This window comes from Pleurodeles waltl, chromosome 11, assembly GCF_031143425.1.
Source record: "Pleurodeles waltl isolate 20211129_DDA chromosome 11, aPleWal1.hap1.20221129, whole genome shotgun sequence".
In the NCBI taxonomy this organism is placed as follows: Eukaryota; Metazoa; Chordata; class Amphibia; order Caudata; family Salamandridae; genus Pleurodeles; species Pleurodeles waltl.
Window position 1 is genome coordinate 720,462,621 of NC_090450.1, and position 13,170 is coordinate 720,475,790.

General features: G+C 44.9%; 1 protein-coding gene across 2 annotated transcripts in view; it reads right to left on the reverse strand.

The window, feature by feature from the left end:
* Positions 1-13,170, reverse strand: part of CNNM3 (cyclin and CBS domain divalent metal cation transport mediator 3) — a 154,791-nt gene that overhangs the window by 55,602 nt on the left and 86,019 nt on the right. For both annotated transcript variants that reach the window (XM_069214400.1, XM_069214401.1), the window contains exons 2-3: positions 3,803-3,946; positions 2,417-2,572 (exon numbers count right to left, since the gene is read on the reverse strand). In XM_069214400.1, coding sequence (XP_069070501.1) covers positions 2,417-2,572; positions 3,803-3,946 — 300 coding nt within the window. The remainder of the gene's footprint in view (positions 1-2,416; positions 2,573-3,802; positions 3,947-13,170) is intronic.

The window sequence follows — 13,170 nt, forward strand, 5'->3', positions numbered from 1 at the left end:
AGTGAGCAGGAACGTTTTGAGTTATTTGTGCAACTGTATTGTAAATTTGTGGAAAGTATTGATTAACTGTGTTTTACCATCTCACATCCCATTGGACTACTGAAATTATGCAGAGTGTTTAACTTTTTCTGTTTATTTCGCTGGGGTGGTAATTCTAGTTTGTAGGATGTTTTGTGGGGGTGTTTTGCCGCCTTTCATTCTGCTGAATTTCCTATTGTTTTCATAAGGGGGGTGACGTGTTGTGGACTCTTGCTATCTTATCCACTCTCCTCACAGTCTCAATGGTCCCTGCAGCACAGCCAGTGAGTGAGGTCATTGTACGATTGGAATGCTGAGTGTCTGTGCTTGGATGAGTGGACAGTTGGAGTGAGAAGGGCTAAGCGACAGGATGCTGCTCCAGGTGGGACCTTAACTGTAACCTATAAATAAGCTAATAAAACTACTTCTTTTGCAGCCAATGAACGTCCATCATTGATTACAACAGGCAGTTGTTACCGCAAGATTCAAAAGCGTTTTACTGAGAAAGAGTATGAAAAAAGGCCCAATTAATTCTGTCATTTCAATCAAATGAAATTACAGAATTAATCTCGGTAAAGCAAACGAGTTATTTATGTGTGTACATGTAATAATGTTTTTATTTAACCAACCTAAATACTTAAGTGGAAAGTACCTTATGATGCTATTTTGTTCATTATGGTGATCAACTTGTCACAGTTTTAGTCATAATCAATATGGCAGAAATAAAGTACCACCCAGTGCTCCGTCATATCTTGTTAAATAAAGTGTAAGTGCAACACCAAAGGGAAGCGGGTGCGACTACGATTACTTGTGACAGGATCTGTATGGTTTCCTTTTGCTTTTTCTAAGGAAACATTCGATTGGCGCAAACATTTGGTACATAACTTTCCAACAACAAATTCATCTTCTGCAGAGCCACAGGAGCCCTCATTAACAGATGGTGTTTGTCATTTCATACTTTCTAGTGCATGTATTAAGCACCGTTGGGCCAATTCTAAATTATGCCTGCCAACTATAAGCCTCATCTCCCAAACTCTAGCTCCCTTTCATATTGTGCAACACGTGAACTAATGTTTGTCACATGAAAGTCTCAAAAATGTGAAGAAAGTTGTAGAGGATTCAGATGCACTCTGGACAACCAAACCTGTTATCACAGTATTCATTTCAATAAAAATCTAGTAAATCATACAACACATTGGTTCTCTTCATACTAAATTCACTTAAATCAGATCGTTGGATAAAGGATATCACTTGGTTTGATATATCGAGACCTTGGAGCATTTTAATTTGGCCTTGTGGCATTCAGTGGTTACTGGCAGTTTCTGTCTTGAGCAATACTTTTTCACACCACTGTCCCACATTCACAGGTACTATTTCAGAGCTACACCAAATGACTACCTTTGTACACTTAACACAAACGCTACAAGATCAAGTTATAATTTCTATAAAATCTAATTACAGAATTAATCTGTATTAATGTAATCTTTATTTTGGTTAAATGTAAAGATTATCAATAACAGTTCCTGATGACGTCCATTTGTTAATTAGAGAGCTGATCTAGTCACAGTTTTAGTGATGGTCTAGTCACAATTAACACAGAAGGAAATGAGTAACACTCCGAGTTCATTCATATCTCGGCAAGATTACCAATTTCTGAAGTTAAGTTTCTAAAACTCTTGTGTGGCCCTTTACTGCCCGTTTTCTGACTAGTTCCTAAGAGATGGAGGCATCATAGACTAATCCACTATAATTGCCACATAACAACAACAATGACATGTCTTATTTCAGAAATGGCTAAATGTGAAAATGGAAGCAGTAAGGAAAACCTAACACAATTTCAATCCAGCTAAAACTGGCGCAAGTGCGCTTGATAGTCAAGATGAAAAACTTTCTTTAAAACTCAGGAAACAAGAAAAGAAACCGCTATCGCTTTTACACCATGCAAATGGGTGTTCAATCCAAGACAAACTTTTACAAACTGTGCATGCAAGCCAACTACTAAGCAGAGTTACTTCAATCACGGCTGAAAACAACGATCTAGTGCATGAGAGTTCACTACCCCCAGATCATTAAAGACGCTGAGAGACCAGCTGCAGTACATTTTGTAACAATCGTTATTGGATTCATTTTCACATCATGCATATCATGAAACTCGACAGAGTACCGCTGAAACATAGTCCACGCTACAAGCAGTGACGAACGGACGGAAACTGGTCATTTCACAGAAACACAAATATCGCGGAAGGCAACTCTTTCAAATGTTGTGCAACAGTAGGGAAAGAAGCGTGCTGTAGAAGAATCGATATAGTGAGAGCAAGCTTCCTTACATCGCAGGGGGTGAATACTTCTCTATAACACACCTGGAGAACCCGTCAATGGTTTCTTGCCTCAAACTGACCTCGAGAGAGAAAACGCTGCGTGGCCAACAGTAGCTGAGGGGAGATCTTCGCTTTATGCTCTATCTCTGGGACTTTAAAGAGTGAGAAATCCTCCTTTCGTCGCTCCAGCACTGTGTTCAAGGGAGCCGGCTGTTTCTTCTTCACCTTGTGCTCCTCTGTGCAAGATGTAAAGGGAAATTAGAAGATAGCATAAACAGAAAGGGCGAAGAAACAGAAGCAATAGGGTCATCACATTGACTGATGAGCGAGGGAGGTACAGTGAACTAGAGGTGGTCGAGCCAATGGAACCTGGACGCCTGGCCCTAGCCTCTTGACCCAATGGACCCCCAAAACGAGCCGTGCTTTCATGCTGCTGCCTGCCACTCGGGCTGTAACCTCATGCACCAATAAATAAAGACAACGCTTTGATGACAGACCTTTGCGGTAAAACAGACAAGAGAGAAACAGATACTCATCTAGTAGTCGAATCAGTGTAAAACAAAAAATACAAGCTTCCCCGCTTGACGAAATTGTGCGATCCTAGATAAACATTAAATTGCATCGACTGCTTTTTCTTCATTAGCAGATTTGAGAGAACCGTCAAATACATGCATTCAGGATGTGCCGCTCTACCTCTACATTTTTTAGAGGTTTTTTGTTTTTGTTTAATAAACTATACCATTGCTCCATCTGCAATAAAAAAAATACATTCCATACACGAAAAGGCTGACTTGCCTTTGTTCTCTAATCGCATTATCAACAGGGGGGGGGGGTTAATGCTTTTACTTTAACAAAATCACTTTTAATAAAATACTTCTCAATGCAGTATATAATCTCAAGTGCTGAAAGCATTCAGGTGTTAAATAATACACTTATTTGAATTTGGAAGTGACATTCTATTTTAACATGTCTGTTGCATAACTTGCATGCCAAATATTTTCAGGGATCAGCTTGCACACAGGCTCTTGGACCCAAGCCAGATCTTTGGCTCTGCTCTGGCTTGGCTAACCCTGTAATTTGTTGGCTCGCCCACCTCTACAGTGAACTAAGATTGGGATGTCAACAGCAAAAATATTAGAAAGGGAGAGGGAGACTGAAAAGAGAAAGAAGGAGTGGTAAGACTTACTAAGAGGACTAGGGTGGTTCAACAGCAAAACTATTACAAAGGAAGGGAAACGTGGAAATACAAGCAAGGTGAAACAGAACAAAATGGGAGGGTTAAAGACAGGGACACAAAGTTTAGGAAAAAGTCACAAGGATAGATAGTAAGCACAGCCAGGAGATCAAAAAAACGGAAAGCAGCACAGATTTGAAGGAAAGGTAGAAACTGGAGGGGGAGGAAGTACTGAACGATAGGAAAAGCAGAAGGGGAAGATGGTTAAAGGTCTGGAGAACAAATGACTCACTGTAATCGTCGGACTCGTCCATGATCTCCGACTTGATGATGATCTCAATTACATCTTCCAGTGTCACCAGCCCCATGACCTCGTAGAAGGGATCACCCTCACCCTCGTTGTTCACCTTCTGCACAATGGCCATATGGGATTTACCTGCAAATAGAAACATGATGCAGAAGGGAGGTTATGATTCACATCCAAGGCTCTGCAAGCTAACATCAGCATATAAAACATGAACAGCAGCCTATGGAGCTGATATAACCAATAGATAGACGTGCGCACAATGGTAGACTGCACACTTGTAGAAAAAGAGCACAAAAAGTTATTACTGTACACACACAGAATATTCTTACAGCAATGGGGATTTACGTAGGAAGTTATTACAGCTCCTACGATTACAGCTAAAGATTTGTCCCAAATGAAAGGGGGTCATCACCTTCAGAAGGAAAGAGGCACATCTGTGAAGCACTACTTTGTCGGGAAATATCGTGAGCTATGGGAGTCTGGATGACAAGACCAGTATCTCATTCACCCTTCCGGGCAGCCATGAGAAAGGTTGTTTTTATGGTGTGCAGCCAGAGGGGACAATTGTGCAGTGGCTTTAAGACAGCACACATGAGGTAAGTGAAAACTAGGTTAAAATCCCATTGAAGCACGATAAAGGGCATAGGGGGAAACTTATGTTTCTCAAAGGTTTTGTACATATTTACAATGCAGGACTTCAAAAAAGAAGGTTGGTCAGGCAGCCGCAGAAAAGCAGAGAGAGCAGACAGAGTGCCCATAGCAGAGCCCTGTTTGGCAAGAGACATAATGAAAAGAAGAATATCAGAGAGAGGAGCAGAAAGATGCTCTATAGACTTCTCTGTACAATATTTTACAAATCTTTGCCAACAGCAGGCGTATAACGTTTTGGTGGAGAAATGCCTGGCTGCCAAGATAACATTACAGGCTTCAGGAGGAAGGTCAAAAGCTGTTAACTGCCATTGCTCAATCCCCATGCATGAAGGCGCAGAGTTGTTAGGTTCAGCCGGAGAACCTTCCCCTCATGGTGCAACAGAAGATCCTTCCAAGGGGGAAGACAGAACGGAGGACTGATGCTCATTTTCAGAAGTTTGAGATACCAGACTCTCCGTGCTTAGTCCGGAGCCACAAGGATGAGTTGGGCCCAGTCGTTCTTGATCTTTTTGAGAACTCTTGGCAGGAGTGGTATGGGTGGAAAGGCGTACAGGAGGCCTGAACTCCACTTGCGACAAAAAGTGTTGCGAGGGATTGCTGCCTTGGAAACTCCAACATGCAAAACTGCTCACATTGCACGTTCTCTACAGAGGTGAACAGATGTAACCGAGGCTCTCCCTACTGCTAACAGAGACCTTGCACCACCTCCGAATGGAGAAGCAACTCGTGATCCGCTAGGCATGGACAGCTCAGTTTGTCCGCCCGGGCGTTCAGAGAACCTGCCAAGTGATGGTCCACCAGGGTTATGCCCTCCGGTTTCAGCCATGCCAAGCGACACAGGGCCTCTTGACTAAGGATTCATGACACCACCCCACCCTGCTTGTTGCAGTACCACATAGCAGTGATGTCCATGAACACCTGCACTAACTTCTCCTTGACAAAGGGAAGAAATGCCTTCAATGCTAGTCAGATCTCCCGGAGTTCCAACATGTTGATGTGGAGACTGGATTCCACCGGAGACTAGACTCCTCTGCTCTCTAGCTCTCTCAGATGGCCTCCCCATCCCAGAAGTGACACATCTGTCACTACTTTGAGGTCTGGTTGTGGGAGGGAGACGTGTCTGTCTCTGACCCAATTGCTGTTCATAATCCACCACTGTAGGTATTTCGTAGTTCTCTCTGAGACCTGAACCATGTCGGAGAGATTTCCTTAAGGCTGAGCCCACTGGAACTTCAGATTCCCACAGCAGAGCCGACATATGAGATCTGGCATGTTTTACCAGCAGGATGCAGGAGGCCATGAGGTCTAGCAGCCTTAGAGTCTATCTCACCGAAATCTAGGTTAGAGGCCAAAACATCCGTATCACAGACTGAACATCCTGGACTTGCTTTTTGGGAGGATAAGCCAAAAAACTGCACTGTGTCCAAAACAACCCGTGTGTCCGATGTTATGGACTGACATTGGAGAAGATGATGGTATATGCTCCCTCCAACTAGGCCAGCATAGTCCAGCAGAACCAAACTAGGTGGGCTTTGAGGCTGCAGGTGCTGGTGGCTTGGTGGTGGGCAACTTCTGGCCTGCGGACCCTCTAGGTCTGAAGGAACAACGCCCTCGCATAGCCTGGGGTGGTTGCGTAGGATGGTAGCTGGCAAAAGGCTGGCACGGCACCACATCCCTGCCGTAGCCACAAAAGTAGCGAAAGGCATACGGTGGACAGGAGGGTCACGAGAGGCCCTAAGACTTGGCTGTAGCCCGAGATTCCTTAAGGTGCTCTAGCGCTGACTCTGCCTCATCGCCAAACAAGCGAGTGCCAATGAAGGGCATGTCTATCAGGTTTGCCTGGACATCCCCAGAAAAACCAGATGTCCTCAGCCAGGTGTGGCAGCCTATGGCCACTGTTGATGCAACTGTTTAACTGCGTCCCTACCATCTTTTACTGCTTGGGATAGTATGGTCTGGGCCTTTTCTGGGACCCCAAGAAGCACTTGCGCAACCATTTCCCAAATGGTGTGTGAGAAACAGCACAAAAAAGCATGAAGTGTTCACCGACCTAAGTGCCAGACTGGTGGAAGAAAACATTTTCTTCCCAAGATGGTCCAGCCTCTTGGATTCCCTGTCCAGGGGAGCGAAAGAGAATTCTCCATGTAAAGTGGAGACTTTGGCTACCCAGCTCTCAGGGGTGGAGTGTTGGCTGAGGAAGCTAGGGTCAACCTGGTGCAAGGCGATGGCGGGCAATCGTCTTATTTACAAGAGCCCCTGTGCTGGGCTTGGACCAAGTTCCCAGCAGAACATCTAAGTGCTTCATTGAGGGGAGGAAGGAATTTGGATGTAGAAGCCCCAGGCTGAACCACTTCTGTCAAGATGTTCGTTTTGACAGTCACTGAGGGAAGTTCAAGGTTAAGTATCTCCACTGCCTTGTGCACCACCATTTCATAGGAAGCCCCCTCCTCCATAGACACACTGGGGGGGAGAGAGTAATGCAGAAACCTGGAGAGCTACGCAGACCACTGACCTCTCCTAGCTCCTCATACCAGTCCAAACTACTCTCCACAACTGGTGTTTTAAAGGGTCCAGTGACTCCTCCCAATTGTCTCCCATGCCTGGCTGTGTGAAATAAGGCTCAGGCAATGATCTCACACCTGTTGGCGTTGTTGACGCTGTTCCGTCTCCGGCTCGTCAGGAATCAGAATAGGGTTAGCACCGACAGTGGACACCGGAAGCATCGGTGTTGGGACCAGCACCAGATGAAGTTGCCTGGGTATGACTGGCACCAGTCCAGATCTGGATCGGATCCAAGAGACCCCTTAGTCACGGATGTAAAACTAGAGGGGGCCTCCTCCGAACCTGCAGGGCCCGAAGATGAACCAGAAGGGTCAGCCTGCTCGAATATGCAGCGCATCACCTCACAAAATTAATTACTTTGAGTGGGAGTCTATCCAGCTCCTGGAAAGCGAGAGTCAAACTGTGCAACCGCTCTGCAGAACTGTGTCTGGAATGCCGATGTTCCCCGCCTGTCTCGTTGGCCGACGGACAAAGTGAAGTTGAAGTCACCTTGGACTTCTTTTAGTTTCTCTTTCCCAAGTGTCCTGAGGACCTTAAATGGAATGAAGAGGACTTGGGGCTCCTGGGGCAATCCTGCGACCTCCTTCTCAACCAAGATTAAGACAGAGTCGCCCATGTCAGTGTCGCCGACTGCCAGGCCACAAGCAGCTTTAACCCGACAGTCCAAGCACGACTTGGAGTTGTGGTCGTGCTCAAGGCACCAGAGGCAAACAAGAGGGGGGGGTCTGTAACAGAAATGGCGCAGTGACAGGCACCACACGGTTGGAACCGAGCCTTCCTCAAAGACATCCTCGACACACTTGAACAAAAAAACTCGAAACAAAAGTTGAAAATAAAGCCTGTCAAAAAGCAGAGCGGGAGTTCTCTCCGGACCTGCACTGTCACAGAAAGAAAAAACTGATGCCCTCACGCCTGGGTGCCATCTATTTAGGTGACCACAAAGTCACTTTTGGCACCCATGATGCCAAACAGAGCCAAACCGAGCCACCTGGAGGCACGTGCTGGGGTATTGCTCACACAAAAGTTTCAATGTACAACCTTATATGTATTTATGTATATAGCCACTAGTTCATCTTCATTTGGCCGTGCGAAAGGCAGGCTCTCAATGTACCTTGCATTGGAATTTGACATTAAGCCTCAAGAAATTGATTTAAAAATCCCATTGCTTCAATGTGTAAAAATTGTTCTTCAAATTCCAATTATTCTATTGAACATTCATCTGAGTACAATGAGAACAGTTAAACTGACCCAGCTCACCACCCTTTGAGAGATGGTCAAAACCCTTACTTAACATTATGCAGTGTAAAGTTTCGTAATTTCAGGTGACCTTAACACTCACATGATTAACAGAAATATTCTTGAAACTTCACACAGTACTTTAATAAAGTTCTATCGAGACCAATTACAAAAATTTGACCTAATAATACGGAGAGAAAATCCTTTAAATAATTTAACAGTGCCAATTTTTTAAAACTCCAAGCACCACTCTATAATTGATTATACCATCATTTCTAAAGAGCTGGTAAGCATTAGTGGGTATCGTGTAGACCCGCAAGTTGAAAGTGATCGTAACCCTCAAACAGTAACTTTTGAGGCTAAATGCTTAGTCAGTCAAAGTCCTATCAACTCCCTTTAATGCCAACCTTTTATAACTGCTGATATGAAAAATCAACGAAACCGTCTGAAATTATGAGTTTTGAGGCAGTACATATGAGAACTGTTCTTAATGAATCCCAGAAGGAAGTACCCATGGGGGAGAACTGGTTGCAATTTTGTTTGCCTTTAATTGAGGAATTCCCATCCAGATCCACATGAAGGGGAATCCCCACTACATAAGCCTATAATAGTTGGTACTCCGAAAATCTTAGCTGCAAAAGAAGGCCCTTAATAGGGAAACAAGAGCAGTACTTAACCCCTTCTGTGACCAGGACGTAATGGTTACGTCCTGCGGCACAGTGCTCGTGTGCCCAAGACGTAACCACTACGTCCTGGGCACAGAGCCCAGAGGGAGCGGTAGCGCTCCCTCTGTGGGGTTTTCCCCCCACCCCCCCAAATGCAGGGATGGAAGGGGAAGCCCTTCCCCTTCTGCCCCAGACAGCCCCCAGACCACCCCCCGTGATGCGCTGACTATCCCAGAGGCCTCCTCCCATCACGCTGGAAGCTCAGCTTCCAGTGCGATCGGAAGAGAAAGCAAAGCATTTCTCTTCCGATCACGTGGAAGAGGCCTGAGAGGCTTCAAAGGGAAGGAAAGGAATTTCCTTCCCTTTGAAGTCTCTCTGAGCGTTTTAGAAGCCGGATTGCAAAGCAATCCGGCTGCTAAAACACCCACTAGACACCAGGGAGTTACTTTACAAAAGGAAACTGGCAGGAGGGGAGCGACCCCTTGGGCAAGGGTCGCTCCCAGGGGGGGGGCATTTTTTTTTGTTTTTAAGGCCTATGCACCAGGGATCTTTTTTTTTTTTTTTTTTTTTTTTTTTTTTAAAAAGAGGTAGGGAGCGACCCCTTAGGCAAGGGTCGCTCCCCTACGGGCAAATTATATTTAGGCCATTTGGCCTATTTTTATGAGGCCAATCTGCCCCCAAGGGGGGCAGAATCCACTAGGTACCGGGATGTTTGTTGTTTTACAGATGGGGAGCGACCCCTTAGGCGAGGGTCGCTCCCCTGGAGGGGCAAATTGTATTTAGGCCATTTCTGCTCCCTTTGGGGACAGATCGACTGATTTTAGGTCAATCTGGCCCCAAGGGGGGGCAGAAAACACTAGACACGGGGATCTTTTTTTGCGCCAATGTCACGCAAGGGGAGCAACCCCGTAGGCAAGGGTCGCTCCCCCAGGGGGGTGGAATTTATTTTAGGCCATTTCTGCCCCCCCCCCCGGGGGCAGATCGGCCTATTGTTATGAGGCTGATCTTCCCCCATGGGGACAGAAACCACTCAGGCACCAGGGATTGGTGTGTGTGTGTGTGTGTGTGTGTGTGTATTCTCCCTTGGGTAAGGGTTACTCCCCATGGGGGCACATTACTGTTGGCCATATCTGACCCCCATTGGAGGCAGATGGGCCTATTTTTGGAAGGCCCATCTGCCCTCAAAAGGGGGGGGGGGGGGGGGCAGAAAGCCCACCAGAGGCCAGGGAAAGCTTTTTTTTTTTTTTAGTTTTTTTTTTTTTTTTTTTTTAAATAAGAGGGTGGGGGGCATGGCCATACCCCCACCCCAAATAAATAGGGCCAAGGTTTTTCTGCCCACCAGTGGGCAGATGGGGCAATTACTCCTGATCCACACCCCAGGGGGGCGAAAGTCTACTAGATGCCAGGGAATTAAAAAAAAAAAAAAAAAATATTGGGGTGGTGGCTACCAACCAGTATGGGCCTGGTTACGCCCCCACCTCACCTGAAGGGGGTAACAGTCCTTCAGCTCTCCCCCGCACTCTAAAACATCTTATCCCACAGCAAGCAAGAAGACATTTGATTATTATGGGTTTTAGTTTTACATTTGGGCCACAAGAGCTTGGCCTATTCTCAAAATCGTCACACTTGGAAAGGTGAGGGCTGCACTTTATGGACTTTGGGAGGTTGCCATGTAGAAAAATCCACAAGACCTAGACACATCTGAAAACTAAACATCTGGGTGATTCCAGGGTGGTGTGTTTCACATGCACCCGCACCATTTTTGTACCCACAATACCCTGCAAACCTCCAACCTTGCTGGAAATCACACATTTTCCCCACGTTTTTGTGATGGAACCTTCCGGAATCTGCAGGAATCCACAAAATTCCTACCACCCAGCATTGTCTCATCTATACCGATAAAAATTCTGCTGCACTTGTCAGCCTCAAAATGTTTTTTTGCAAACTGCCCTTTTGGACCCCTTTTGTTCCCCCTCAATATCGACATATTTTTGCCTCTTCCCTTTCACAAGCACTTGGCCCACCTACTCAAATGAGGTATCATTTTTACAGGGAGACTGAGGGGAACATTGGGTGGTATGAAATGTCTCCCAGTGTGGTGATCCCACACAGAAATGTGGGACAAATGTGATTTTTTTTAGCTAAATCCCTCGGGTGTCTAGTTTTCAGAAATGGTCTGGGTTTGGTAGGTTTCCCTAGAAGGCTGCTGAGCCCAGGACCAAAAACGCAGGTGCCCCCTTGCAAAAACAGGTAGTTTTGTATTTGATAATTTTATTGTGTCCAGATAGTGTTTTGGGGCATTTCCTTTCGCGGGCGCTAGGCCTACCCACACAAGTGAGGTACCATTTTTATCGGGAGACTTGGGGGAACGCTGGGTGGAAGGAATTTTGAGGCACCTCTCAGATTCTAGAACTTTCTGTCACCGGAATGAGGGGAAAAAGTTTTTTGGTGCCAAATTTTGAGGTTTGCAAAGGATTCTGGGCGACAGAACCTGGTCAGAGCCCCACAAGCCATCCAATCTTGGATTCCCCTAGGTGTCTAGTTTTCAAAACTGCACAGGTTTGCTAGGTTTCCCTAGGTGTCGGCTGAGCTAGAGGCCAAAATCCAAAGCTAGGCACTTTGCAGAAAACAGCTCTGTTTTCTTTGTGAAAATGTGATGTGTCCACGTTGTGTTTTGGGGCATTTCCTGTCTCAGGTGCTAGGCCTATCCATGCAAGTGAGGTACCATTTTTATCGGGAGAAGTGGGGGAACACAGATTAGCAAAACAAGTGTTATTGCCCCTTGTCTTTCTCTACATTTTTTCCTTCCAAATGTAAGACAGTGTAAAAAAGACATCTATTTGAGAAATGTCCTGTAATTCACTAGTATGGGCACCCCGGAATTCAGAGATGTGCAAATAACCACTGCTCCTCTACACCTTATCTTGTGCCCCTTTTGGAAATACAAAGGTTTTCTTGCTACCTATTTTTCACTTTTTATATTTCAGCAAATTAATTGCTGTATACCCGGTATAGAATAAAAACCTATTGCAAGGTGCAGCTCATTTATTGGCTCTGGGTACCTATGATTCTTGATGAACCTACAAGCCCTATTATATCCCCGCCAGCAGAAGAGTCCAGCGGACATAACGGTATATTGCTTTCAAAAATCTGACATCGCAGGAAAAAAGTTACAGAGTAAAACGTGGAGAAAAATGTCTGTTTTTTTCACCTCAATTTCAATATTTTATTTATTTCAGCTGTTTTTTCTGTAAGAAACACTTGTAGAATCTACACAAATTACCCCTTGCTGAATTCAGATTTTTGTCTACTTTTCAGAAATGTTTAGCTTTCTGGGATCCACCATTGGTTTCTCACCCATTTGGGTCACTAACTGGAAGGAGGCTGAAAGCACAAAAAATAGTAAAAATGGGGTATGTCCCAGTAAAATGTCAAAATTGTATTGAAAAATTGGGTTTTCTAATTCAAGTCTGCCTGTTCCTGAAAGCTGGGAAGATGGTGATCCTGCCACCGCAAACCCTTTGTTGATGCCATTTTCAGGGGAAAATCACGAGCCGCCTTCTGCAGCCCTTTTTCCCCATTTAAAAATAAATAAATAAAATCACTGTATTTTGGCTAATTTCTTGGTCTCCTTCAGGGGAACCCACAAATTCTGGGTACCTCTAGAATCCCTAGGATGTTGGGGAAAAAAAGGACACAAATATGGCGTGGGTAGCTTATGTGAACAAAAAGTTATGAGGGCCTAAGCGCGAACTGCCCCAAATAGCCAAAAAAAAAAGTCTTGGCACAGGAGGGGAAAAGGCCCGGCAGTGAAGGGGTTAAACAACCACTTTCAGTTCATACTTCTGCATGAAAGCGCTCATTGAAATACCTGAGAAGGGCATATAAAGAAGACATCTGGTAGACTAAAAGGACATACCGTGAGGTGATTTGGACTAAGTTACATTATGCTAGTAAGATAAATAATATTAAGACATTTTGGGGGAATTATCAATAATCTGGAAATGGAGGATGAAGGGCACAGAATATCAAGATTTCCCAAATTCTGGTGGAAAAAATTTAATTTCTGGCTTATATGGTGAACATTAAGAAATGATTACTTAACAAAACACCCAATGGGAAGGAAAAACAAAATGTTAACTTTGGGCAGTAGAATCCCCCTTGCAAAAACGGACTCACTCAAAGAAAATTAATAGTGAAACTGTTATTACCCTTTTAGGCAAGATCAGATCGAACGGA